Source organism: Lepisma saccharinum, chromosome 13, assembly GCF_977018435.1.
Source record: "Lepisma saccharinum chromosome 13, izLepSacc3.1, whole genome shotgun sequence".
Taxonomy (NCBI): Eukaryota; Metazoa; Arthropoda; class Insecta; order Zygentoma; family Lepismatidae; genus Lepisma; species Lepisma saccharinum.
In genome coordinates this window covers 47,034,932-47,061,409 of record NC_139241.1, presented here as the reverse complement: position 1 = coordinate 47,061,409, position 26,478 = coordinate 47,034,932, and the positions used below count along the sequence as shown (strand labels likewise).

At 38.1% G+C, this 26,478-nt stretch overlaps 1 protein-coding gene across 2 annotated transcripts in view; it reads left to right on the top strand.

Moving 5' to 3' along the window:
- LOC145997255 (PHD finger protein 21A-like) overlaps positions 1-26,478 on the top strand; it is a 121,869-nt gene that overhangs the window by 81,271 nt on the left and 14,120 nt on the right. For both annotated transcript variants that reach the window (XM_083134106.1, XM_083134105.1), the window contains exons 5-8: positions 1,256-1,374; positions 5,685-5,794; positions 16,879-17,098; positions 23,578-23,790. In XM_083134106.1, coding sequence (XP_082990232.1) covers positions 1,256-1,374; positions 5,685-5,794; positions 16,879-17,098; positions 23,578-23,790 — 662 coding nt within the window. The remainder of the gene's footprint in view (positions 1-1,255; positions 1,375-5,684; positions 5,795-16,878; positions 17,099-23,577; positions 23,791-26,478) is intronic.

Below are 26,478 nucleotides of genomic sequence, written 5' to 3'. Positions count from 1 at the left end.
ACGTGGTCTTCCTTTCGGTCTCTTCTCATTCAATCCTCCCATTCTTGCCTCCCATACCTGTTTAGGTATTCGATGTTCTGGCATTCTGCTGAGGTGTCCAAACCATCCGAGTTGTGCTTTCTCAATATCCTGAGGTTTAAATTTAGAACCAAACTGTGTAATATGCCTGAAAAGGGGATGGAACCAGGACCCTTTTAGAGAATTTGTTTTGGTCTCTTTATTTATTCAGTTGACTCCTCGTCTTATTGTTCTGGGAGGAATTATGAGAACGGCAACCATCTATTCCAGCCCTGGATGCCTATTTTTGCAAAACAATACACTAGTTTCTAGAACATGGAAGTCAATTAGTCACTGCTGTACGCAGGATTATTTTTCGGGAAGGACTGGAATTGTAAATGTGGATAGAGCATAGTTTCTTTCTAGGGTGGCGGCATATGCAATAGCTGAGATATTTCATGTATAAAAAAAAAATTACCCACTTTCAAAAATGGCAATCGAGGGTCATTTTAAGGCGAGTTTCCATTTAACACTGAACTTTTCTGAGTTCTTCACTGCTTTTTTTCGAAAATGTTCATTTTCTCTACATTTTGGAAAGGGGCCCCCATCTGCATATGCCAGTGGAATTAGTTCCTGTTTGCTTCTGTTCTGGGGGTTAGAATTGATTATCGGTGAGATGAGGTACCCGATTGAATTTACCCCTCCCCACTATAACTTCTGGATCCGCCACTTGGCACAGAAAATATATCTTTATGCCCTGCCCCAGATCGAAAATTCTGGATGAATACCTGCTTTCCTGCTTTTATCAGGGGTAACAAAACAAAACTTAAAAAAAAGTTTTTATGGGGTTACATTTGGTCACCCATCTCGAATACTTCCCAGATGGCATAGTAGTAACATTGTCACCTTGTAATCAAGGGGTCCCAGGCTCGATACCCGGTGAACTGTAGATGCAGTCCCAATTGTGCATAAAAGTGGACTTTTAAAACTCAAACAACCAAACAATTCTTAACAATATTTAGTTAGTAGTTCAATCAGAGTTTATCTTCTTTAAGTTGTTTTTTTTTTTTTTGTTGCAAGTCTCAATACTAAAAGTATGCATTTTGCAGGAAAATTATCAAACCCGCAAGGAACATGTTTTTTTTTTTTTTTTGGGGGGGGAGTATTCAACACAAAATTATCACTGAAGATGTGAATTTTACATTCTGCACAGTTTTTAATTGTAGTTTTAATGCATTCTTTTCAATTCATCTTGTAGCCCTTCTTCGACCTCCTCATCAGAAGAAGACTCCCAGGATTCCCAGGACACAAAAGTGCTTCCTCGCACCATCAGGGATGCCAACCTTGCTCAAAAGCTGGAGTTTATGTCAGCTGTAGGTTAGTACCTAACTATAGACCTGAGAAATTATCATAAGTGACTTCTAACTATAAGGTAGCAATTGTACGTTTGTTTTTTCAGTAGATACTTTTTCTATATTGTTCAGTACTCTTGCAGAAAACAGAAAATTGGCAAACCTCAGACCAGTGTGCAAATACATAACAAAATAGGCAGTGCCGGATATATACATTTTGGGCCCTCCCGAAAAAATATTACTAAAGGCCCCATATATATATAAAATACACATACTTGTGAAAGTAAATGTCAAAGCTTTTGCTGTTAATCTCAAACTGCAAATTCACATACAGACGAAAGGTTTGATAAATCACTCTTGAGAGCTGTTTGAAGAGACAACAATTCAGCTAGGATGATGGACCAATGCCTGTTTTTAATAATATTTCTGTAATTACTCTGCATTTGCTATCAGTTCTTTATGCTTTGGGTTGGTTATGTAAGCAAATCAGGTTTGACTGCCCCCAAAGTAAGTAGTAATTTTGTTCAATTTGTTCCTTGCTCCATCATGTTAGACTTCTAGTAAGACCCATTTCACCCCTTAACTCATATGTACGTACAGTACAATCACAACTAGTAGTCCCATACCTCATAGCTAGGGAAGAAAACTTGCAATTAGAAAGAAAGTAATGTTTAGTTTGTGGTATAGACTAGTATGCAGAAGTTATTAACCAAGAACTACTGCATGTTACTCAACTTAAAATGAATAACAAATCCTTTCACAGTATTTAGATTGTCTTTTCTTCTCTGAACTGCAGTGATGGACACACAGTAGCGGATTAAAGATGTCATCTCGGAGGGGGCGGACACCCATTTCGGTGTCTTCCCCTGCCCGAACTTTCGGTGCCCAGCACATTTCCCTCACAAACTACAGTCTTACCATATATGTCATAAAATCACTGTCGTAACTGAAACGTAAAACGTTGGAGACCTAATCCCCCCCTCTTTTCTCCCTACCCAGCCATGGTATTTATTGCACTATGTCACGTGATGTTTACAATTATGAATTGCATACATAAGTCAGAAAATCCTACTTCGTGTGGCTGGTGTTTATTGAAAGAAGTTTACATTTTACAACAAAACCAGTAGTGAATGTGTATTTAACACATATAGAACAATCAAGATACAAGAAATAACGATATTAAATTCAGCGTAAAAAAATTATTTGAAAAACTAAAACATTATCTTGCGTGCTTTGGCACGAGCAAAGTGTTTCACAGCGTGTTCAACATCTAGCCATTTCGTGAGCCTGTGCTCATTGTTCAAAATGAACATGTTTGTTTTTCTTTGCCGAGGAAGTGTTATTCTGCAGAGAATATTTTATTGGCTAAAGTTTGGAAAGTGCACATTCTATAGAGACCACAGTTACAGGTAAAGTGAGGAATATCAAACAAGCAGTAAATAAATCTGGAAAAGAAGTTTAATAGTTGTGTTCCAGGATGATAGTAATGACATTGTGAATGGTCTCCAGATTTGTGATCAGAGGCGTGCCAAAAGGGGGTTGATGGGAGTCATAAAACCCTTTTGTCCCAGTATTTCTAAAAAATAATGTAGACCCCTTTTCGGGAAATCCTGGGCACGCCACTGTTTGTGATATCTTCCATTGTATAGTGTCCGAATATATTAGATGTACGAGATTAGAACTAACGTCGCTGGTACACTTTTGAAGTTTGTTTTCTGATAAATCAAGGAGTACCCAAGGACAAAGAAAGGATTTTGTTAAAGGCCCACAAAGTCTCTATTCTATCTTGCGGCCCCCAGTTCAATATCCAGTGGAGACACATAGTGGTTCGGATCCCACTTTAAACTGTAGATCCAGTCCCGATTAGCCTTACGGTGCATAAAGTGGACTTAAAAAAACCAAATCAATCAATCTATGTTGTGGCGTCTTGCTGCACGTACGTTTAGTACAAGTCGGCGTTACTTATTATGTGATATATTATTGTTTTCTCTAATTTCATCTTTATTTAACTGCATAACAAAAAAGAAAGTAATATTAATTTTAAATTTTAAAATAAGATAGATGGGAGCCCGTGGCCCCAAAGCTTGAAGCATCACTTTATAGAACTGTATAAAATACTACAACGGTTGCTGAGCACACCAATCATTCTAAGTTGTTTAACTTCAATAAAATAAAGACTGTACAGAGCGACCACAAACAAGAGAACCAACGGTGAAAAGTCTCTGTGCACCTCCCCCTTTTTCCGTTCAACTCTGTCCATAAGGAAGCATGCTCCACTCTGCCCCTCCCCTCCACGTGGGAGTACAGTGCACAGGAGTCGCGAGTCTGTGCAGGCTTATTTGCTTGTGTTTCCACTATAATAGATTTCTCAAAAGATCGCAATAAATTGAATTTTCATTACAATAGATGTGACTGTCGGGAACAGTGGAGCAGCTTAACTTACTTATGTCTTGTCCCAACAGTCAAGAATCTTCAATCTTATGTTTTTCGTCCCCTGTCTCTCGTTGCCCCTTATCATTCGCTGTGTCCTGTCTCTCGTCCCCTCCTATCTTTCGTCGCCGCCTTTGATCGCCCTTCGGATAGTGGGGCGCCCTCTATGCAGGGTTGTTAAAGGTCCAGGAGCCCATAAATTCTAATGGGTTCTATTGGGTTCCGCTGAAGGACCGGAACATTTTTTCTCGCACAATTTAAATTCGGTCCAAGTTGCGTATTGTTACATTGAAGAAAGGTTCCTGGACCGAATTGAAATGATTTAAATATGAAAAGAACTCATTTACGTTTGCTGATTTTCTCTCCCGGTCCGGGATTGAATTTATTTACAATTACAGACCAGTTAAAAGTTGCCTTCTAAAAATGTCCGCGAGTATGTTTTACATTGGAATGTCACACTGCGGTTGTAGAAAAAGTATCGGAGGAAATAAATCACAACGCTGTTGTTCTCTCGTGGGCCAGATTCAAAAACTCCTCCCTTGTCGAAGAGTTACTGTACATTACGCAATGGACTATATGGCGTCACATTGAGTTCAAACGAACCCGTCACGTGTTGTTCCGTCATCAGATCCAGGAACCGCAGCCAATAGGAGCTGTTGATGAGGTAACGTGAGGCACTTCTGCATGAGTTTTCAATAAGAATCGTACATAGAAATTCTTTATTCTAACGTGTACAAATTGTGCAACGTTCGGACAACACTAATAACACTTATCAATACTTAACACCCAACACTTATCTGTTTACCACTTATCACCTTGGCAAACTACACAGAAACAATTATAAATCATTCTTCAACATGAAACATCCACCCTTATTAAAGCAAATAGTGACATTAATGGCAGGTAGGCAGAAAGGTATGGAATCTGTTCTCGATAATATATTGGACAGCGTTGACAATTCAAAAGGGAAATTCTTTGAGGTGAGCACTGAATAGAAAGAGATGCTCACAGCATCCACTTTCTAATTGCTGAATAGGGCAGAGCATTAACGACAAATGCTTCTCCTAGCCCCTTATGACACTGGACAGCCAGCATTTCTTCCTGAAGCAACTGGAATTTGTTTAAAAGAATACTGCTTTGTATGCGCAAACTGCATTTTAGTGCTGAATCCTGAATGGATCTGAGCAACCTTGACAATCACCACTGCTTCCTAGCATCTGGAATAAACAAACTCTGTGGGCTAAGGTGTGGTATATGTGTGCTGCTGCAACATTAATGCTGTGTCAACAATTTACATGGCTTTAATTAACTTGTGAACTTCTGCTTAGCTTAGTGCTCCTACCTTAGGTGTGATTGGTCCCAGGTGTGATCTCCAGCAGAAATTCCAAAATTTCAGTGTTGACCAGCATCATGAGGACATTTGGAGAGCTACTTGAAAGCAGTAGTACAACACTCCTCTCTCAGAGTCCAGAGAAACGGTAGGGATGAAACTAATAACACTCACCACGAGTCATCCAGTGAAAAGTTATTTGGCAGACCCTGGTCCTCAAGGGGTTGATGCGCCACTGAGTTTAATTTGTTAAAGTAATTTTTGGAATCCGCAATAATGATACAGTCCTCATATATATTTGCAAACTGCTGTATTTTGATGTATTTTGTACTCCTATAAAATAACACTTTTAGCTGTAGGTCCAGTCCCGATTAGCCTTACTGTGCATAAAGTGGACTTAAAACACCAAATCAATCAATCAATCAATCAAGTTAATTGTTTGTAATTGTAATTTTATATGCAAACACACTTTCAGTTTTGGACTTCAAAGTTCATACTAGATTATTCTTAGTATTTTTCGTGCATTTGCAACTTATTTTCTGAATACTGTTATAATATTTAAATCTTCCTTGCAGGTCTTGTAACACATGATATGTATTCAGAGCTTCAAAATAGACGAGTGGAAAGAAAGAGACGAAGCACTGCCAATCCACAGTTTGTATACGGTCCATGGGAGCTCTCTCTGGTGAGTTTTTTTTTCAAATGTGACTACACATGTGTTTTGAAAATAACTTCACAACTTTAAATGGTTGTGAACTTTTATTACAAGCTGTTCCTCACAGTAGCATTGTGTTGTTAGAAAGCATGTATGTCAGAATTTTGGATTCTGGGCTGTTGAAAACAAAATGGCAAATTTGGTATTTATTTGTGTGTGTATGTGTGCATATTTGATGGGCAAGAGATGTCAGAGAGAAGTCTATAATTAGTATAAAACCATGAAAATATTGCTAATTCTCTATGTAGTATTGCTCATCATGATAAAGTTATGACAGACAGCACTCAGATTGAAGGGGAAAGCCAGGGTATTTTTCTTTCCCCACATTTTACAGCAAATAGATGTTCCAAATTGTCAGTTTTATATGAAATTTTACATTAAATTGATTGTTTGCGATGACATTTAAAATTTTCTTACTTGCTCCCTTGCAAATTTTTTCTTTAAGGCCCATATTAAATTTATACTTGAAAATATGGATGCCCTATTACATCAATATTGATGTTGCTTATAGATATATAACATGATTTAGAAAGTTAGTGTCAAATTTATCTGCCTCTAACAGGGGCAGTGCCAGAAAATTTTGTCCGGTGGGCATATGTAAAATTTCTGATTTTCACAAACACATCCTCTCGCCCTCTCCTGTATTCCTTTGTATTTCTTTCACCTTTTCTCTTTGCTGTTGTATGTCTTATTTATCTTTTTTCCATCTTGTTTTTATTACCCCTCTCCCCCTTCTTGCTTTCAGACACTACATGCGTGTGCATGGGTAATGCGTTCGCCAAATCTTCTGATTAAATTTCCATCTATCCGCTCCAATCTAGGAAAGAGTAGGAAGTGACTCCATGTCATTACCTGTTGTAAAGTCGCTTGGCTATTATTCTTATCTTCCCTGTGTCAATCTTGATGTAATCTTCCTTATTTCTCTCATTGAAGTGTCCCTTCCCTACATTGTGTCTCCCTGCCCAGCCCATGCCTTTCAACTGTTCACTGTGTACTTCGCTTTGTAGTGAATATTTTGTTTTATCTCTTTCAATTAAGAAGGAATTTAACATAGACTATACTTAATTAGCTGAAGGAATCAGATTAGATTACCGTATTTGCTGACGTATGAGACACACTTTCCCCCTTTAAACACAGGTCTGAAAAACAGGCTGCGTCTCGTACGCCGATACTCAGTTTTTGATTACCTTCATTTCTGGAAATTTTCTCTGTACTGAGTTAGACAATTTCATTCTTTTCATATATTTTCTTTTTTTCTTTTTTAATGCATCTCAGGTCAAGGTGCAGCTTATTAATAGGGGGAGATGGGTTACATTGTGTTGATTTGGATAATAAATTGCAAATATATTTGAAATTGGATTTACAACCTTAGTGACAATGAAGTTCGACCAGTCACAAATATAGGAGTGCGTTGTGAAAGAAGGAGAACACATGCATATGCTGAACATATTTTATTCAGCAGGCTACATGGAACAAAGGAAAACATAAATTTACGCTGCAACGCAGCAATGTATGGTGTCCACACAAAATAAAACATTTTCGTCCATCTACACGTGACATTGAAGTTCGACCACTGTTAGAGGGGATCCTGTTTACCATGGTGTGACGCCGCCCCGTCGGCGAATAACTGTGGCAATGCATCGGGGCATGCTGCGGACGAGTCGTTCAAGGTATTCCACATCGATGCGGTGCCATTCCTCCTGCAGGCAGGCGATAAGAGCAGCCACTGTCGTGGGTCCCCTCTGTTGCACACGTCGCTTATGAACACGCCACACATTCTCAATAGGCGAGAGATCGGGACTTGATGGTGGCCATGGCAGAGTTCGCACGTGATGGCGAGTCAACCATTCTCTTGTCAGCCACGCTGTATGAGGCCTGGCATTGTAGTGTTGAAAAATGAGACGCCGTCTGTGGAACAGGTGCCTTCGCACTGTGGGAAGATGCCGCTCCAGTATGCATGTATAGGCATGTGCATTCACAATGCCCTCACAGACGTGTAGTGGGCCAACCCCAGATGCCGTCATGCATCCCCATACCATCACTGACGCAGGTTTCTGTACCCGACGTGCATAACATTTTGTTCATTCTGTTCCTCCTTCCGACAAATGACTGTTTTCCGTATTTTCCCGTACACAACATTGAAAATGGATTAGTCCGTCCACAAAACCCTGTTCTACTGCCGAAATGTCCATCCCCGGTACATTCGTGCCCACCGTAGTCGATTGCCTTTGTTCAACATGGAAAGGAAGGGTTTATGTTTCGCCTTGTACACTCGGTAACCGCATCGCTGTAGGTAACGGCGAATGGTTCTGGTTGACACTTCAATGTGAAAGCGTTCTCGAGTCCACAGTCGTAATTCGGCAACAGAAACATGATTGTTGGTCTGGATATAGCGCCTAAATATCCGTAGGTCACGCATGCTCAGCAGGCGTTTTCGACCGGGGGCCTTACCTGGCTCTGTAGTACCCGTATTTTGGTGGTGTTTGATGATGCAGTGGACGGTTGACTTGGGTAAGTTCAGTTGGCGCCCTATTTCCCGTTCACTCAGTCCATCCTGTTGCAACTCCACCAATCTTCTCCTCACGGTGTTGTCAATAGGTTTGCCCCTGGCCATGGTGACGGTGCACTGCGGTTCCTCGGTGCACAGCACGCGCTTATATACGGAGGACTCCCTTATCGTGTCCGTGACGTCATGCTTCCGTCGAATGCGCCACTATCTGGAATTTTCCGTATGGGTCTGGTGTCTGGTTGAAGTTCAATGTCACCCGTATAGTTCCCCGTTTTCGTTCTTTACGTGACCTTGGGTGCAACATGCTGGGATCACGATTCTTGCCTGCTCACACGTCTCCTCTTACACACATGCGTCACTTCTGCGGGTCACCCATTCCACCGCCTATGCCTCTGTGCATTTAATCACGTATTCCTTTCTGGTCGAACTTCATTGTCACCAAGGTTGTAATTGTAATTTTGTTTTAGAAAAATAATAATAATAATAATCCGTTGCGCAACAGCCCATGAAGGGCCTAGGCATACCTACCGACTGCCGATCTCCCTCCCACGCTTTCCTTCGTCACCTCTAAGCGTGGAGATCTTCAACCAGTATTGGAATAGTCGGGGGGTCAGCCCGACGTATCCCCAGCCGTTATAGTAGGTCTTCTCGACCGGATTACGCTCACTCACTCGGAGCTCCCCAATTTCCTCATGATGGTGGGTTGCCACCGGCCCTATACGCAGACTGAATAAATTCCGACCAGAGCCGGATTCGAACCTACGCCGTCCCGCAGCGAGCGATCTCAAGACGAGTGAACGCCTTAACCCGCTCGACTACGGAGGAGGACTTTAGAGAAAAATACTTTGATTTATTAGCTCTAGGGCATGCACACATCGCCCGTCGCTCTCATTAATGTGTAACAAAGAAGATGAAAATGTATTCTTTTCTAGTTAGATTATTAAGTTATTTGTTGAAAGTAGACCTATGTATTACTTTATATTTGAAATGCAGTAAATTAATTATAAATTCAGTGACAAAGATTTTTCCTAAATAATGTGTTCCAAATAAGGGTGCGTCTTATACACCGGTGCGTCCGATATGCCAGCAAATACGGTAATTGGTTTCATTGATTTGTTTTATTTGACTGATTTTCTTCCACTTTTGGCTAATCGCAAAGATGGGGATGAATTATGATAAGATGAAAAATCAGTCACAAACACACATAGGCAGATCACAAAACAAGATCCACAGATGATTATACAGGATGTGAGTAAACGCCAGTCTCTCATTAGTCTATAAAATACAGTCCAGAGTGTAACGTAGAAGAAAGGTTGACATTTAGGTGGCAGATTAGAGTATATTGATTAATTCATGTGACAATTATGAAAAATATGGAACAAATTCTTTACAAATGCAAGAGGCACCAAAGGCTACAAGAAATATTTGTATGCATGAAACTAGCACCGCCCCTAGGAGAGTGGCAAGGTCTCACTCTTCATGGAGGGAAGCAACCTAGCAGCAAAACTATTTGAAGTGTAATTTTTGCATTTTAGCTTTGGATTATGCCAAGATTCGACATTACAGTTGCACAAGTTTCAACTGTCCGACTTTATTTGCTACTACTGACTTAGTTTCCAAAACAAAATAACTTGTTTTTTCTTCCGATATAATGTTGTATGCCCTATACATTAAACATTCAAGGATGATGACAGAAAGTATGATAAACCTCGACAATAGTGAAGAAATACTTTTTGTTTTTGTTCATAATTCAGATGAATGATTTTGAATGTAAAAGTTTAATAATATTATGAGTTTTTAATTGAAAAGAGCACTACTTCTTCGTCGAGGCTTAATGAATAATCCTTTTACTTGGCCCATAGGGTTGTTCCAAATTTATAAGTGTAGCCACCTTTATGAATCTTTGTATTTAATTAATGCCTGTTTGAAAAGTTTGAAGTACTTTTGTTCATTTTGCATTGTGAATTTTCACACAAAATAAAACTAAAAATTGTGAAAGTAAAGAAATATGTGCAAAATGAACATTGAAAAATCTGTCGTCACTTGCTGAAGTAAATTGTGAGCTGACTGATGCAGGAAAAATAGATGCTCGAAGTGGTTCAATAGAAATATGCCTAGAGATTGATTGAGAAAACAAACATGTTTAAGTGAGTTTGGTAAAAAAATAAAATTTGATCATGGCAGTGCTTCTCCTGTTCACAACTTACATTCACACAAATGGAGTTTCTCTTGTTCATAGCACTTTGAAACTCTTTGAAACAATTTCAGTTACTGATAATTGCCAAACGAGCGAAAAAAGTCATCTTTTACCCAAAATGCTAGTTGAAAGAAGCCTAGTCATTATTCGAAGATATTTTGCATACTATATGGAAGTAATGTGACGATGTTTTCATTTACTTGCATGATTTTGTACTCCACCTCAGGAAAAGTGTACTTTGGCTGTAGATAGATATTGTAACACATACTTTTAGTCACAGAAGTGTTAACTCGATCACAAGTCTTATGCTTCAAGTTTTGAATATGGAATATAATTAATTATAAATAATATGTATTATCCCTCACCATATTTTGCTACAACTTTTGCTTATTCGGTAAACTAATGTAAATCCAAAGACAGCGAAACTGGATGATAATTTGTGAGCCTTTCTCGTACCGACAGTATACATAAGAAAAATATTTACATAGTCAAAACAAGAATATATTTTTATCAAAGCATTCGTATATTTCTAAATACCTATGAATACTTCTTAAATTTGTTTGGCTGGGCAGAGGAATTTTTAGGTGAGTGCCATCCCTGGATTCTAAGAAACAGTTCCAATAGAAGTAAAAGTTCAGAGATGTTGTGCAGGTGGCACTGAATTGTATCTCCCCCAGGTGCAGAAACTTCTAGCAATGGCTCTGTGTATGTAACAGTATGATTCATTGTGTGATTTCAGTGGCACTGTTGAAACTAAAAGTAACGTGTTTTATATATTTGAATATAATAATAATAATCTGCGTTAATTGAAAAAAATCCTTTTTTTGCATTATTTACTTTGATCCCTGAGAAAAAGAAATACAATTTAAGCATATGTTTGAGATGAGGGATTCTTGTCCCCCCTCCTCACCCTCAACATTTTCTTTAATTTGATCAGTGCTCAAAGTGGAGCAGGGTGATGCTATGCCCGAACTGACCAAGCATCCCCCACTTTGAGCACTGGATAGACAATCACAAGACTCACGGAACTTTTGTCTCAGTTGAACTAGACTAGCTACGTGCAATAGCTTACACAAGGTGGCTACTCACCAGCCATTCCTCGAATTCCTGGAATTATGCCTGAATTCTGCTTGAATTTTTCTCCGAAGATGTAAAGAATTGCAACTTTTATTAATCCAAATCCCATTGAATTTATACATATTTATTATTCCCAAGGCAAGTTTTTCACAGTTTAACCTTTTTTTTATCAAGGAATGAAAAGAAAAGTATGCTGCATGGAGAATAGAACAGAATTCTCTCAATCCATTTGCTTTGTTAGTGTCCTTTGCAGAATATCTGACACACAGAAGATTATTGCAAGATATCTTGAAGTTGATTAAGTAAATTTGAAATACTTATACAATTAACAATTTTTCATAGATTATTATATTCCGTAACACTTGTGACTTGCGTCTGTAGATATATTTGTAGTCTGAGTATCCAAAGTGCCAAATGTAAACTCCGTACCTTAAGTTAAATATATATACACTGTTCAATTGAATTGAATTAGAATTTGAGGATACATTGGAATTTGCACTGACCCTTTATACTGTTAATATATTTGAGTGTGTGTGTGTGGATGGGTGGTGAGAGATGGTAATACTACGTAAGGTTGAAATAGAGAAAGCATCTGCTTGTACCGTTGAATTTTTGTGGAAAGTTCACCGTGAAAACCGGGAATTATACTTGAATTTTATCATGGTCCTAGAGTGGTCATCCTGTTATAGCACAGACACAATACATTATACCAGGCTTCGCTGATACCAGTACCAATGTAACTGTATCTGCCAATACTAGTGGTATCAGAATGACTGATTCATTTGCTTTATTTTACTTCACTTTTGTGCCACTTTTGGCTAATTTGCGAAGATGGGGATGAATTATGATATGATGAAATTGATGAATGGACACTCACAAACATCCATAGCCAGGCCAGGATTCGAACCTGGGACCCCTGGCATCGTAGCGTGATGTGCTAACCACTCTTCCATGAGGGCCGGCCACTAGTGGTATCAGAATTGGAAAGTGTCAGTTGGAGTTTATTTACAGATAGCAGCTGATACCTTTCCAACATTTTGATCTTTCACAGGGTCTCCAAAAGTATCATGTGATATTTTCTCAGTCTAATTATCCTGGAAATTATGCATCCTCCCTCTCTCCATTTTGCTCCAAATTGTGTGAAAATTGTAATTCTTGAATAAATACTTTAGTAAATTGATGCATATAATTGGACTGGAATACTTAATACACTAATGTTAATCAATATTTTAACAACTTTTAATTTTTACGATTATCAAGCATCAGAATCAGTGGGAATTGATATGGGTCTTAGCTGAGCTCAATGCAACATTGTGTGGAAAGTGTGGCTCAGCCAGAATCAAACCTGGGACTTTGGCAATGCTACACCTATTAATTCTATACCTCTGAGCTACCAAGTCAACTTGTTAGCTAAGTGGTATATTGGCATGGAAAGCCAAAGATTCCTGCTGAGCCACCATTTTCACGTAACTCTGCAGTAAATTTTGTGTTTTGTTTTTGTGTTTATTTGTGTGGGTGAATGGGTGTGTGTGTGTGGAAAGGGACTGGATACTGATTAATCCTTCAAGGACAGGGCCACCAACTGTGGCAAACAATTTTAAAGAAATTTACAAACTACAAAAACATATTGTAGATTCGTGTTACTCACTATTAAAGGAAATAAAATATGTTAAATAGTATTGATTAATTTAACTACTTTCGTCAGTGAGTATGGAGTCTTATTAGGACAACTTTTCGGAGGTCAGAGTGTCAGAGGTCGGACACTTCTTTTACGTGGCACTATGCTCTGTGCCTAGAAACATCCACGAACCTGATGAAGGAGGCAGTCTGACCTTCGAAACATTGTCCTAATAAGACTCCATACTCACTCACGTAAGTAGTTAAAATAATCAATACTATTTAACGTATTTATAAACTAACAAAAGAATATCAATATATAATGCAAGTGACTTCTGGTAAATCAGCCTGGAATGAAGAAACATGACTGTGGGCAAAAGTGGTCATATACTTTGCTTACTTGGACTGTTATAAAATGTACTGAATGTCAGTCAGCAGCCTTCTTTAATTATTTGTGTAAGAAGTAACCTGCACAGTTGTTACACCCCTCTCTATAACCCGTGACTCTACAGCCCTAGAAGAGCCTTAGCCTATCTTCTGAATTGCCAGTCTCCCTCTCACAATCCTACCTAGAGGTGTGGAGATCTGCAAACGGTAATGGGGTGACGTGAGGTCAGCACGTCGAACCCTCATCCATTACAGATTTCCCAGACCGGGTTATGCCACTCACTCGTAGTTCCTCAATTTACTCACGATGGTGGGTTGCCACCATTCCTATACACAGGCTGAAAACCCAGAGACTGAACCCAGGGGGACTCAAACCCATGCTGTCCCACAGTCTGAATCCGAAGCATTGCATCTTAGACCGCGCATCCACGGAGGAGGACACAGTTGTTATACTACAAATTTAATTAATGGTATTTATAACAAGGCAGAAACGGCAGAAACGCAGTAAAAATACTTATAAGTAGAAACAAATATTATTTTCCTGTAGTTTACGGTTATTACAAGCATAATCCTGAAACGTCACAAAGAAAAACTGTTTTCTTATGCTTGTAATAACCGTAAACTACAGGAAAATAATTCTATAATGCAAGCAATGCGTACATACAAGAAATACTATTAGGAAACAAATATGTTGATTTGTAGCAGAGATGAGGGGGTGTAAAGGGTGACCTTCTGGTAAGCCACGCAAAAGTCAACCTTATTTCCACGTAATACACCCCAGTAACCAAGGATGTATTTAGCGGGGGTCCAGGGGGTCTGGACCCCCCAAAGATTTACCAAGTACTAAAATGAAATAATCAAAATATAATTGTTTAGCATTTGTTACATAATCGATGGTTATTTTTTTCCACTGAACTTATTGAAAGGCAAGGAATTGGGATCATGCGACTTTGGAGGATAATTCCACAGATTTATGCAACTTACTACGTATAATAATATGCATAAAATATTAACAACTTTACTTTTCGTCAATTGTAATAGGCAATTAAAAGTGATCATCGTGTAATTATTATTGCCTATTACGATTTGATCTAACTCATTTATCTTATCCAATACATATTCAAATCTTCATCTATTTGACATTAATTTCCTTTCCAGGGCAATTGTTTTACACAAATTTTGACGATCTGATACACGTAAGCTAGATGGATTTGATTGATTTTGTTTATTTTACTTCGATTTTATGCCACTTTTGTCTAATTTGCGAAGATTGGGATGAGTGATGATATGATGAAATTGATGAATGGACACTCACAAACACCCATGCCCAGGCCAGGATTTAAACCCAGAACCCCTGGCATCGTAGTGCGATGTGCTAACCACTCTGCCACGGGGGCCGGCTACATGTAAGCTAGATAATCAATACATGCTGTTATGTATTTATTCTTTTACCATCTTTTTACCAATTCATGTAATAATAACAATACAATATTAATTAATTTACATATTTAATTAATATGATTTTAATTTAATATAATTGTTCTAATTATATTATTATTATTACACTTGGTCGGACCCCCCCCCCCCCCCAATGTATTTTTAGATACGTGTCGGTAACTGCTTCTTGCAGCCCAGTGAGGCTCTGGCGTCTGGCCCTACAGCTCGTATAATCTTCTGTAGGGCTCTGTTTTGTGCTTTTGTGTGCTGAGTACCTCTTTGCAGCCTCAGCTTTTAACATGGTAAGGAAATTTTAGTTCTCGGAGACAATGGGCTGGATCCCATGTAATGTGATGGGTGCAAATAACCTAAGCGTTGATGCATCCCCCCAAAAATAATTCATATTCAAATTATAGCAGGAATAGACAGTTTAATTGCCACTCCATTGGTACCGACCAATATAGGCATAGAAAAATTACTGATAACTTTACCAATAGTTCTATGTAATAACATATAATTTTGTTATTGTTTATATGATTAGTAACGTATAATTTATATACCCCACAATAACTTCTCATATTGAATAACATTTTTTTGAACTTTCAGCGTATTGTCATTTCAATTTTGGTGTTTATATGAATATTTCAACATGTCATTCAAACAGTTTACATTTTATTGTGATTTTCTAAAGTTTCTTGTCAGTGGTCGCACATTTTAGTTTTGATATTGTTCTTATGATTATAAGGCCCTGCTTTTTGTAAAATAAATTTCTGAATGTGCAGTTTCTTCCAATTTCAACAGATGGTGGATATATGACTCAATGCAAACAAGGTAGTGACACACTACTATTTCTATCCTAGGTGAGAAAATGTATGTTAATGAAGGCAGAGATCCTTTGAAATTAATCGGATGACAACAAAACGAGCCAATTATCACAAAATACTTTAACGCATTTACCACACCGCAGCATGAAACCAAATCACGAAGTTCTTCTGTATGCCTTCTTTCACAAATGTATCATACATTTTTATTGGTATATAATATAAAATCCCCTCATTTTATGAACAATCTGCAAATATTTAAAAAGTTTCTCATGGTAGTTCGAAGAGTGACAGTTTCGCAACATGTGTGCTTTATTTCAATATTGTCGGAATGGGCACTGCTACTAAAAAAAAAAAAGACTACAAGAAAGTATGAGTTTCTCCGCATGTTGCAAGTGGAAGCACTTTTTGAAGTTGACTATTACGCTAGACACGATGTTTAAAAAATATGATGAATAAGTATTTTCAGAATCCCATGCATTTCTTACGGAGGAAAAAACGCCACAACTTCAGCTTCAAGTTACAGCTAATCAAATGGGAGTTTTCGACATTTCCGACAATAAATAAAATCTTCAATGCACCCTTTTCCATTCATGTGTTTTTCTACACCATCAGAAGTTTGATATTCCCCAGAGGAAACAAAAAAAATACTCCCATAAGTGTAATGCTAAGTTTTCTTTCCATTCTAGAACCATACAGCGCAGAGACCTCTTTCTCCAGTTTGCTGTGGGGGAGGAGCCGTTTAGGGTCTTTCCATAACCTCGTTTCCGGCTGAACACTGAAACTGTTCCTCATGGCCTTAGTCTATTCTTCACATGTGTCATACCTGCAACTTTGTATTTCATTCCATTGTAATGGAAAGGCAATTCCACAACATGACATAAATGAAACTGATGCCAACTATAAATATAAAGTTGTAAAACACTGATTCTTAAATTAGTATGGAACTGCATGTATCTTTTTACTGTTCAGAATATGTATTTATGCAATGAATTTTTATTTGTTTCAGAAGAGAAAGAAAAGCAGCTACTTGATGTCGTCATCTCCACCCCAGCTACGCAGGCGAGGAAGGCCTCGTCTTGATGATTCGCCAAACAGCTCATGTGCTCCATCTCCCCCACACACCCCCATCAATTATGCTCATCATCACTTTGGTTCCGACATCAATGGTGTGATTTCAGACTCTTCTTACATGAAGTTTGATATGTGCATAATATGCAGAGGCTCTGGTAAGTACTTCAGTAAATGGAAGACTTTAGGATGATTTCTCAGAGGTCTTAGCAGCAATTTGCAAATATGTACAGATCGTCCCAAAATAGTGCTTACACTCTTTGAACATCAGTAACAGGAACACTAATAACAGCAAGCATCAACTTTTCTTGGTGTCACATACAGGCCTGTAGCCAGGCAGGGGCCAGTGGGGCTGAGCCCCCTGGAACTGCTGTCAGCCCCCCTGGCACTGCCATCAGCCCCCTTGACACTAAGTAAAACTATTTTGTGTAATTTGTTTGCAGTTAAGAGTGAAAAAATGTAGACAGCAGATATTATTTTGCTCACAACTTTGGAGAAGGATAAATTCACAGATTATGACCAACAGCTAATACATTCGTTCATCTTATTTATAAGGAGAAGTCTAAGTAGCGGCAAGTATTTAGAAGATTCTCTTCTTTAGGCTCTAGAAAGTTCTTTCACATGGGAACTTCTTTATCTGTACCTTCACGCTCCTGTTGCGACCTGTTTGGACAGAAATCTGTGACTTAGACGTCATTATTCACATTCCCTCCGGATCTGCATCAAAGGTTAACAGCTTCCAAATTTGGGAACGAAGGGGAGTTTCATTGCTTCAGCTGGAGGTGGAACGTAGTATAGGCACTGTGATTGAATATTGTGCATTTTTTTTCTTGTGATATAAATATCTGTATCATCAGAAGTAGTACGGAGTATGTAGCAAGGGATGATTTCAGTAGCAGTCAATTAACACATCAAGTGATGTTTCAAAAGATATATAGAAAAACATAGTATTTGTATAAGATTTCTAAATTTATACAATTTAATGACCCCCCCCCCCCACATAATTTACCTTAATTTAATACTGTTAAACTTTTGAAAATGGATTTGGTTTGCAAAGGCCCCCCTGATCACCCGTGAGTCCCCCTGGAGATCAATCCTAGCTACGGGCCTGGTCACATACCTTAAAGTTATAGCCTCCCTGATGGTGCAGTGGTTGCATTGTCACCTTGTAATCAAGAGGCCCTGAGTTTGATCCCCGGTGGAAGCACATAGTGGTCCTGATCCCATTTTAAACTGCAGGTCAGTCCTGATAAAGTGGACTTATAACACCAATTCACCATCAATTCAAACCTTAAAGTTATAGATGTTCAAAATGATCACCATTGGCAGTAAGACATTATGTGCAATCTGAACAGAGCAATAAACAGCACATATTGTTTCTGCAAGACAGGAAGCATGGTTGTCTCAATTGCATGTCCCACGTCACTCAGTGTGTCTGACTATGTGGCGTACACGGCATTCATCACAGTTCCCCACAGGTAGTAATTTAACTGTGTTGAATCAGGAGATCTGGATGGATATTTGACTCTTCTTATGTTTCTCGAAAGAAAAATTTCTCACCTCTGCCATTTTGGGTACACTAAGGACTACCACTTGGCAGGCTGTGACGGGACTAAAAACAAGAGAAGGCCTATATACTCTCACGTATGCTCCACACAGACATTGAGATTCAAATGCAAAAAGTCCAGTCAAGTGATCTTTAATTGTTTCTCTGTTATTAAAGTTCAAAGAGTGTAAACATTATTTTGAGTCGCTGTGTAGTTGTAGTGAATGCATTTCAATATTTTGGTACAAAACTGACCAAATTTTAAGTTCAAATGTGACAAGTAAAATGACAATTCAGTGTTATTATAGAAAATAAAATCTCACATTAGATTTGGAAAAACCTTTGCACTTACTACACAGAAGAAAAATCTCCATCCCAATAAGGCACAGTCAGAGCCTTTGCCTTCTGTCACTTAACCCATTGAACAGTATGGACGTTTATTTACATTGTCTGATGACCTGACCTGATGGAGTAATGACGTTTTAAACTTTACACCAAAGCAGTACTAACGTAACATGACCATGGATGTCCGCAGGATTTTTTCCAGGGAGGGCAAGGAAAGTATTATTTTTCCAGGGAAGCAAACAAGGCACATTTTCCCCAAAAATAGTGTTGTTCCCAAAAAAAACATTGCTTAAATTTGAATTTATGGTGTTCATGCAATAATGGCTAAAATGAAATTATATGTGTGAAATACATAATTTTAGTTGACTTTCATTTTCCAGGGGGGGGCATGCCCCCCCTCCCCCCTTCCGGATGCCCATGAACATGACGTTCACCCTTAGCTTTACTTCTAAGTCCTTTCATACTATGGGAATGAGAGACGCGGTAATAGATAATTCAGGTACTCACGTTTTCCACAAAGCTGTTTTAAGTAATTTTCTTTCTATTAATTTCGGTAGCCACTGTCTCCATCCTCATGGAATTCGTTGTGCAACCATCACGGAACTGGCACTAAAACATGGATATACTGAATGTCAACTCTCCACATGGTGCAGCAAAGCTGAAATCCAAGTCAGACAACCTGCACCATCAACACAACCTGCTGTATCAACGCAACCAGATAATGAAATTAAGAGCTTTGCCTTCCCCTACCATCCTACCACATCCAACTGCCTTACCATCCGCCCCTACAACATCCAAATAACACACAAATCAACCTCCAAAATAGCTGACCAACTAAACAAACATAAACGATACTTCCTCTCCCCCTAAACAACCCAGGTGTCTATGATGCTGAATGCGAGTGCAAGGCTCATTACATCGGCAGATCCGTCAGGGCCATCAGTGAGAATTCAGAAGCACCTATCAAATGCAAAAACGGCCCAACCCACCACCGGACTTGAAAAGCATATCAAATACCATAATCATAAAATCGAAAAAGTACATGTCAAATACAAAGCACACACTCATAGACACAAAAATCAAAGAAACTCATGCCATCATGCACTAGAACCATGAACTCAACATAGATAGTGGTCAGGCACACCACGCCTGGCTTCCCTTACTGCAGCAATTAACACCAGTGAACAGCAGACAACACATACACAGGCATACAGGCGGAACAGCACACCTAGCGGCAATTTAGGAAGAAACAGCAAAAACACGCCAAACAACGACACAACAAATTCTAACAAGGATGGTGGCAGTGGCTACCGAAATTAATAGAAAGAAAATTACTTAAAACAGCTTCACGGAAAACGTGGGTACCTGAATTATCTAAGTCCTGGTTAAAGTCTACACAGAACACACAAATAGCAAGATACCACACACTTCAAAAGTTTGTCAAAGCTTTTGGCTCCTCACGGAGTCATCATCTGGGCTGGTCAAGAGATGGTTGTAATGACAGTTGAGGTTCTAATGACATTACTTGGTTTGTCTGCCAAAATATATTGCTGCACTCTTGCAGGTTTGTTAAGTTTGTTGCGATTGATAGCTATGGAGGATGGGTTATTCAGTTTGACTTTGTTGTACCATGATAAATAAAGACCACATAGGATACATACATAGGAAAGAATGTTCTTGCAGGTTGGCCAAACAAGTCGGAAACCAACCACCAATTACCACAGGATTGTGTTTTTTCTTCTTGGCACATGCTAAAGGAAAAGTAAAATGCGACGTTAGGGAAGGAGTACACAGGATTCAAAATATAAATAATCTCAACGACAATTTATGGAGGAATCTTTAATTTCTTCAATCTATCTGACAGATAAGATATCTTGAAGTTGATTAGTTAAATTTGAGTTAGAATTTCTTATTCAATTAACAATTTTTCGTATTAGTATATTTCGTAATATTTAATATTTGTGACTTGTTTTTGTAGATGTATTTTGAGTCAGTACATGAAATGACAAATGTAAACTTTGCAACCTAAAATTATTTTTTTAAAAATATGTACCGTATTCTCGCGTCTATTAGCCGCACCCCCTTTTTTGGACTTAGATTTCAGGAAAATAAAATTTCTCGTGTATAAGCTGCACGATTGACTTTTTTTTTTTTTGCATAGGTAGCCAATTTCAAGTAAGTATTTTAAAAGTATTTTAACCTTTATTTTAGCGCAATGATCTACATATTAATACCGGTGCTTGTAGCACTCTCCAATTTTATCCTAGAAATAAAAAGTCAAAAGTCAACCTTGAATGACCCTTGTATGTAGGTGCATATTTGTAAATGTGTGTCTGATAGAGGCCTGGCAGGATTTCAAGATATGGCTGGCTACATGACATCAAAGGTAGGTCTTTCATGGTGATTCCTTCCGAATCTCAAACAATTAGTATCCATGTGCTAATGCAAGAACCAAATTTCCCAATAAAAATTGATTCAATGCTTTTTCATGGGTGCATGATTAATTTTGATATACCCCTCCCCAAAGTTTTGAACCATTTTCCGCATGACTTTACATGGTTGTAGGAACATAGCAGTGGAAAATAAAAGATTCTAAAAATTCACTTTGGTTTATTTTGGTGACCATAGCAGCCTTCAAAATTAGTTTTTTTGTGCTAAAATTTAATTTTTTATTCTTCTTTTAACTTTGAAAACATCCCATCCCAAGTGTCTAACCAACATCAGAACACTTATGGCTAAATAATAATAATAATAATCCAAGCACGGAGTCCAAATTGTTCTTCTTACATGATTAACTTCAAGTGCCTTCAGTCTTGATTTAATGAGCACGGAATGCTATTCTGTTCCCAGCTTTGAATTTGCTACAATACTGTTGGAGAGATTTCTGTCAGTCCATGTTTATGGGCCAAATATCTTCTCCTTGGTGCTGGTGTCCAAGGTTAGGTTACAGTTAAGAAATCGACTATCTGTTGTCAATAATAAGCATGATGTATTTTACCTTACAATTGACACACACAGGTCATGTACTACATAGAAATTTAAGTGAAAAATATGCCCCACCAACTAAGTTCCCAAGCCAGCCTTGGTTTTGTCTCATTTTTTACTTCACCTATTTTACTACCCTGTTGAAAATTCTGTCTACTGTTTTCAGTAGATCAATGTGCTTTGAAACATATACTGTGTTTATATTTTCAAATATATTTTAAAAAAATAGTAATAATGAGGAATATGCATGTACTGTAGCTGTACATTAGACCTATTATGGGTGTTCCGTGGAAAACCATTAAGTTTCAGTAGATTTCGTGGTGCCTCCCCAATCTTGTATCAAGGGATCCCATGGATTCCACTTTGACCTGTAGATCCAGTCCCGATTAAACTATCTGTGCATAAAGTTGACGTAAAACAAAAACTCAGTCTCAGTATATTTCTGAGAACACAGTAGGGTACAACTGGTAATAGTAGATTTTTGTCTCCTGTAAACAGTAGGAATTTCCAACAGAACTGTGTAGAATTGTCTCTGTGCTACTGCAACGAGATCTTGATTGATTTGGTGTTTTAAGTCCATTTTATGCACAGTATGGCTGATCGGGACTGGACCTACAGTTTAAAGTGGGATCTGAACCACTATGTGCCTCCACTGGGAATCGAACCCGGGATCCCTTGATTACAAGGCGACGATGCTACTGCAATGAGATCTGTTGCCTTTGAAGCACTCATAATGTTGACGGTGTCTACTCTCTTCCAACTTAAGTAATGCTAAATGCTCTCTACAAGTGCTTTTTTACTAGCTGCAACTCACTAACAACAACATAACCTCAAATAGTTACTGCTCTAGTGAAGTGGCTATGCCAATAGACAAGGAAGAGAATGTCAACTGATTTACGAGCCACATTGTAGACCTAACCTGATATAGATGTATATATATGTCAATACCAGTGGTACAAGAAAATATTTGTCTCTGGGTAAAAATTTACCTTTTTGATGTACTGAATGAACATCCCTAAAGGAGAAATACACTGTGATTCACAAGTCTGTGAAACATTTTAGAAATTCACCACAGATAAATTATGGAACAAATAGTGTTACTTCTGATGCTGGTAGAACAACAAACTCTCCAAGTTTTTGTAGGAGATTCCACAAGCACATAGTTACCATGGTTAATGGCTAGGAGGCAGTAGTAGCAAATATGGCTCTAAGTAAACATGTGTTGGAATACATGAGAAACTTGTCCACTGTGACTGTGCATTGACAATTTTCAGAAGAATTTCAGAATCTCTCTAATCTCCAGGAACTTTGCAACCGTATCACCATGGCTGTGGCACTGATCTATCGTGATTTGCTGCATCATAATTTGTGAGGTGTGTACAAAAAAAAACTTGGAGATTTGTCATTCTATTGGCATCAGATATCTATTGTCAGTTGTATCATTTATCTGCAGTAAATTTCTAAAGTATTTCACAGACTTATGAATCACCCTGTATGGTGATTTTATTAAGTTGAAATGAAAGCAAGGCAGCTATTGGTCATAATTAAGAATCCATGTTTGTGTGAACTTTATTTTACAGTGTCGTGAAAATATGTGATAAAATAACACTGACAAGAAATTTTGACAATTTCGTGCCTCTAAGATATAAGTAGCTGTTTGTTGAAATTTTCCAGTGCCAAACATAAGATTGACTATTTTTCTTTACAAATGTGTTTTACCCATTGTAATTGCAGAAGTTTGATTGTTATGTGTGGTTTCAGGTTCCTTGATGGTTTGCGACACATGCAGAGCTACGTATCACCTCAAATGTGCCGGTGTCGAGGAGAACTCTGTGCCAAAGAATGTTCACTGTCCAAGATGTTCCTCTCGACGCATCAAGTCAGAAAAGTCAACTTCGTTTACTCCGCCACCTTCCACAGCTGGGGTCAGCATGATGTCCAACTACATATCAAATCACGTCATAGAAAAGACAGGTGAGAATGTAAGCTGGATAATTGAAAAATTGTTGTCACTAACCTGGAAATCTTTAAAAACCTTGAAAAGTCATGGAAATTGAACTATGACTAAAAAGTAGTGTTAAACTGATGTATCGGTATTGGCTGATACCAGTAATTTCAGTATCGGAGAATATCAGATGGACAATTTTCACCATTACGAGTATGTATATACTCTTCTGAAGTTCGAGTAGTTTGCTGGGTCGACAAAAATGCTGCACAATCCCAAGTAACCACCACCTTTGGGCCAACATCAGTTTTTATGTGGGAAAGGTTGGCAAATTGATGTTGGTCTTACGTTGGGCCAACGGTTCCTCATGGAAACGTGAGTCAACTCGACCATGGAAGTGGGAGTCAAAATCAGTTTTAAAAACAACTTTTTAATGCTAAGACAACTTTCAGGAGAATGCTGAAAATTCTAGCGTGTAAAATAAGTGACATGTAACAGTGTTTCTTTTCGAATATGTCAGTCACAGCACATACTGGAAATATAATATAGTTTTAATGAAAGTATAAGCTATTTTTAACTTAGTGACTCACCAGTCCTTTGTCAGCCACCATGGATGAAAGATGTGTTGGGAATTGCTTATTGCTTGTCTCTCTAGCTGTAGTAGAACAATAACATTCTTACAGGTATTATTGTGAAGGTGGTTAAGCAATGTTATGTGCAGACTAAATTCCATAAAAGATGGAAAAAGTAGTAAACTCTAGAAGGTTTTGTGCTTCCACTTGAAGGTATGGTGCCTTGAAAACAATGATGCCATGTGACTGAGAAAGTGCTGTGTATTTTTTATTTTCATAAATAACTTGAACTATTGTTTACCTTTGGCCTCGCAATAAATTATGTATATATCAGAAAAAGAAACCTATACATTTTATAGTTTTCAGTATGTTGTGCCAATGTAAAACCATATGTTGGCCCAACGTAAAAAACACACATTGGCCCAACATAAAAACTGCACGTTGGGCCAACCACTTTTTGTTACTTGGGATATCTTCACAGAGTCAAATTATCCTGAAAATTATGTAATAAATCGATGCACAAGTATTGTGTGGAAAAAAAGGATTTTGTGTTTAAATTATAGCTATTTTAATTTCTCAGTGAATTTTTTAAATATTTTAAAGCAAAGCTCTGATAAATAGAAACATGTAATTGCAGTGAAATATTTACATATTAATGTTAATCAAAATTTTGAACGGATTTTAATTGTGGGAGCTCCAAAATTTCAGTGCTGCCCCAACAACTAACATTAGCTGACCCTGGTCTTGAAAGCCAAAAAACAGCGGTGATGTGTCACAATGCATCAATCAATGAAAAGCCATCTGGCAGGCCTTGGTTCATAAGGAGCTGTTTGAACCATCTTTTTTTGAGGAACAAGTGAAACATGCCAGAGTGATAGTGATTGGAAATGTTTCACCCATCAAGTAATATGAGAACATGTCCCTTGTAATAATGTGAATAATGAATTGTAGAACAAGGCTTACAATTTATAACAATGCATCTTGATCAGTGATGTGCCCAAGCGGGGTTTGTGGGGGTGATAACCAGGGTGGCTATCCACTGGGAATTCCTTGAAATCCAGAAATTATGCATGAATTATTGGCTCTGACAATTCTGCATGATTTTTTCTCTGTAGATGTGAAAAATTGCAACTTTTATTAATCCCTTTGAATTTCTACATATTTATAAGGGGCCTCCCCGATAGCATGGAGGTAACATCGTCACCTTGTAATCAAGGGGTCCCGGGTATGATACCCAATGGAGGCACATGGCACAGTGGTTCGGATCCCACTTTAAACTGTAGGTTTAGTCCTGATTAGCTTTCTGTGCATAACGTGGACTTAAAACAACAATGCAGTCAATCAATTATACATATTTATAAATACCCGTAAGCAACTTTTGCTTTTATTTTTACCGAGGAAGAAAAAGAAAAAGCTGTGTGAAAATAGAACTAAATTATCTCAATCCGTTTACTTCGTTAGTGTCCTCTGCAGAACAATCGATCTGACAGCCAAAAGATTATTACAAGATAATAAGTTGATTAGGTAAATCTTATACAATTAACAGTTTATTGTAGTTTTTATATCCCGTAACTAGGGCCCAGGACTTTATGTCCTATAAAACTGTAAAATATGTCATGAAAAATTAAAAATATGTCAGAAAAATGCAGAAATATTCCCATTAAAACCACAAATATGCACAACAGTACTTTTGAATTTCTCATTGTACAGGATGTCAGTACATTCCAGGGATGATCGACTAGGGCTGGGGTGAGCTATTAAATGAAGTCAGAAACCCTCAAAGAATGTAGTGCGAAAATACTGAAAATTTTGTTAGGTTCACTGCAATTATCCTAAGTATCATTTACTATTATGTCAGATTTACACCCTTGTGGAAACTAAAACATAATTGGCAGCTCTCTACAGCTATGGTAAATCTAGGCAATCAGTACACAAACACAACTTTTTTGAGGCAGATTTTGATGTTTCGCCATGTCAATTCTGCAATACTGAAGAACTCTTGGAATATCCTACCCCTATTTCACACAACTTGCAAAACAGAATCTTGTTGTCTGTGGAGAACATATCACTGTCAAATTCTGTAACATAGCCCCTCAGTCTCATGGCAGAAGATTCCTTTACAGGAGGCATTCTATTCACTCGCAC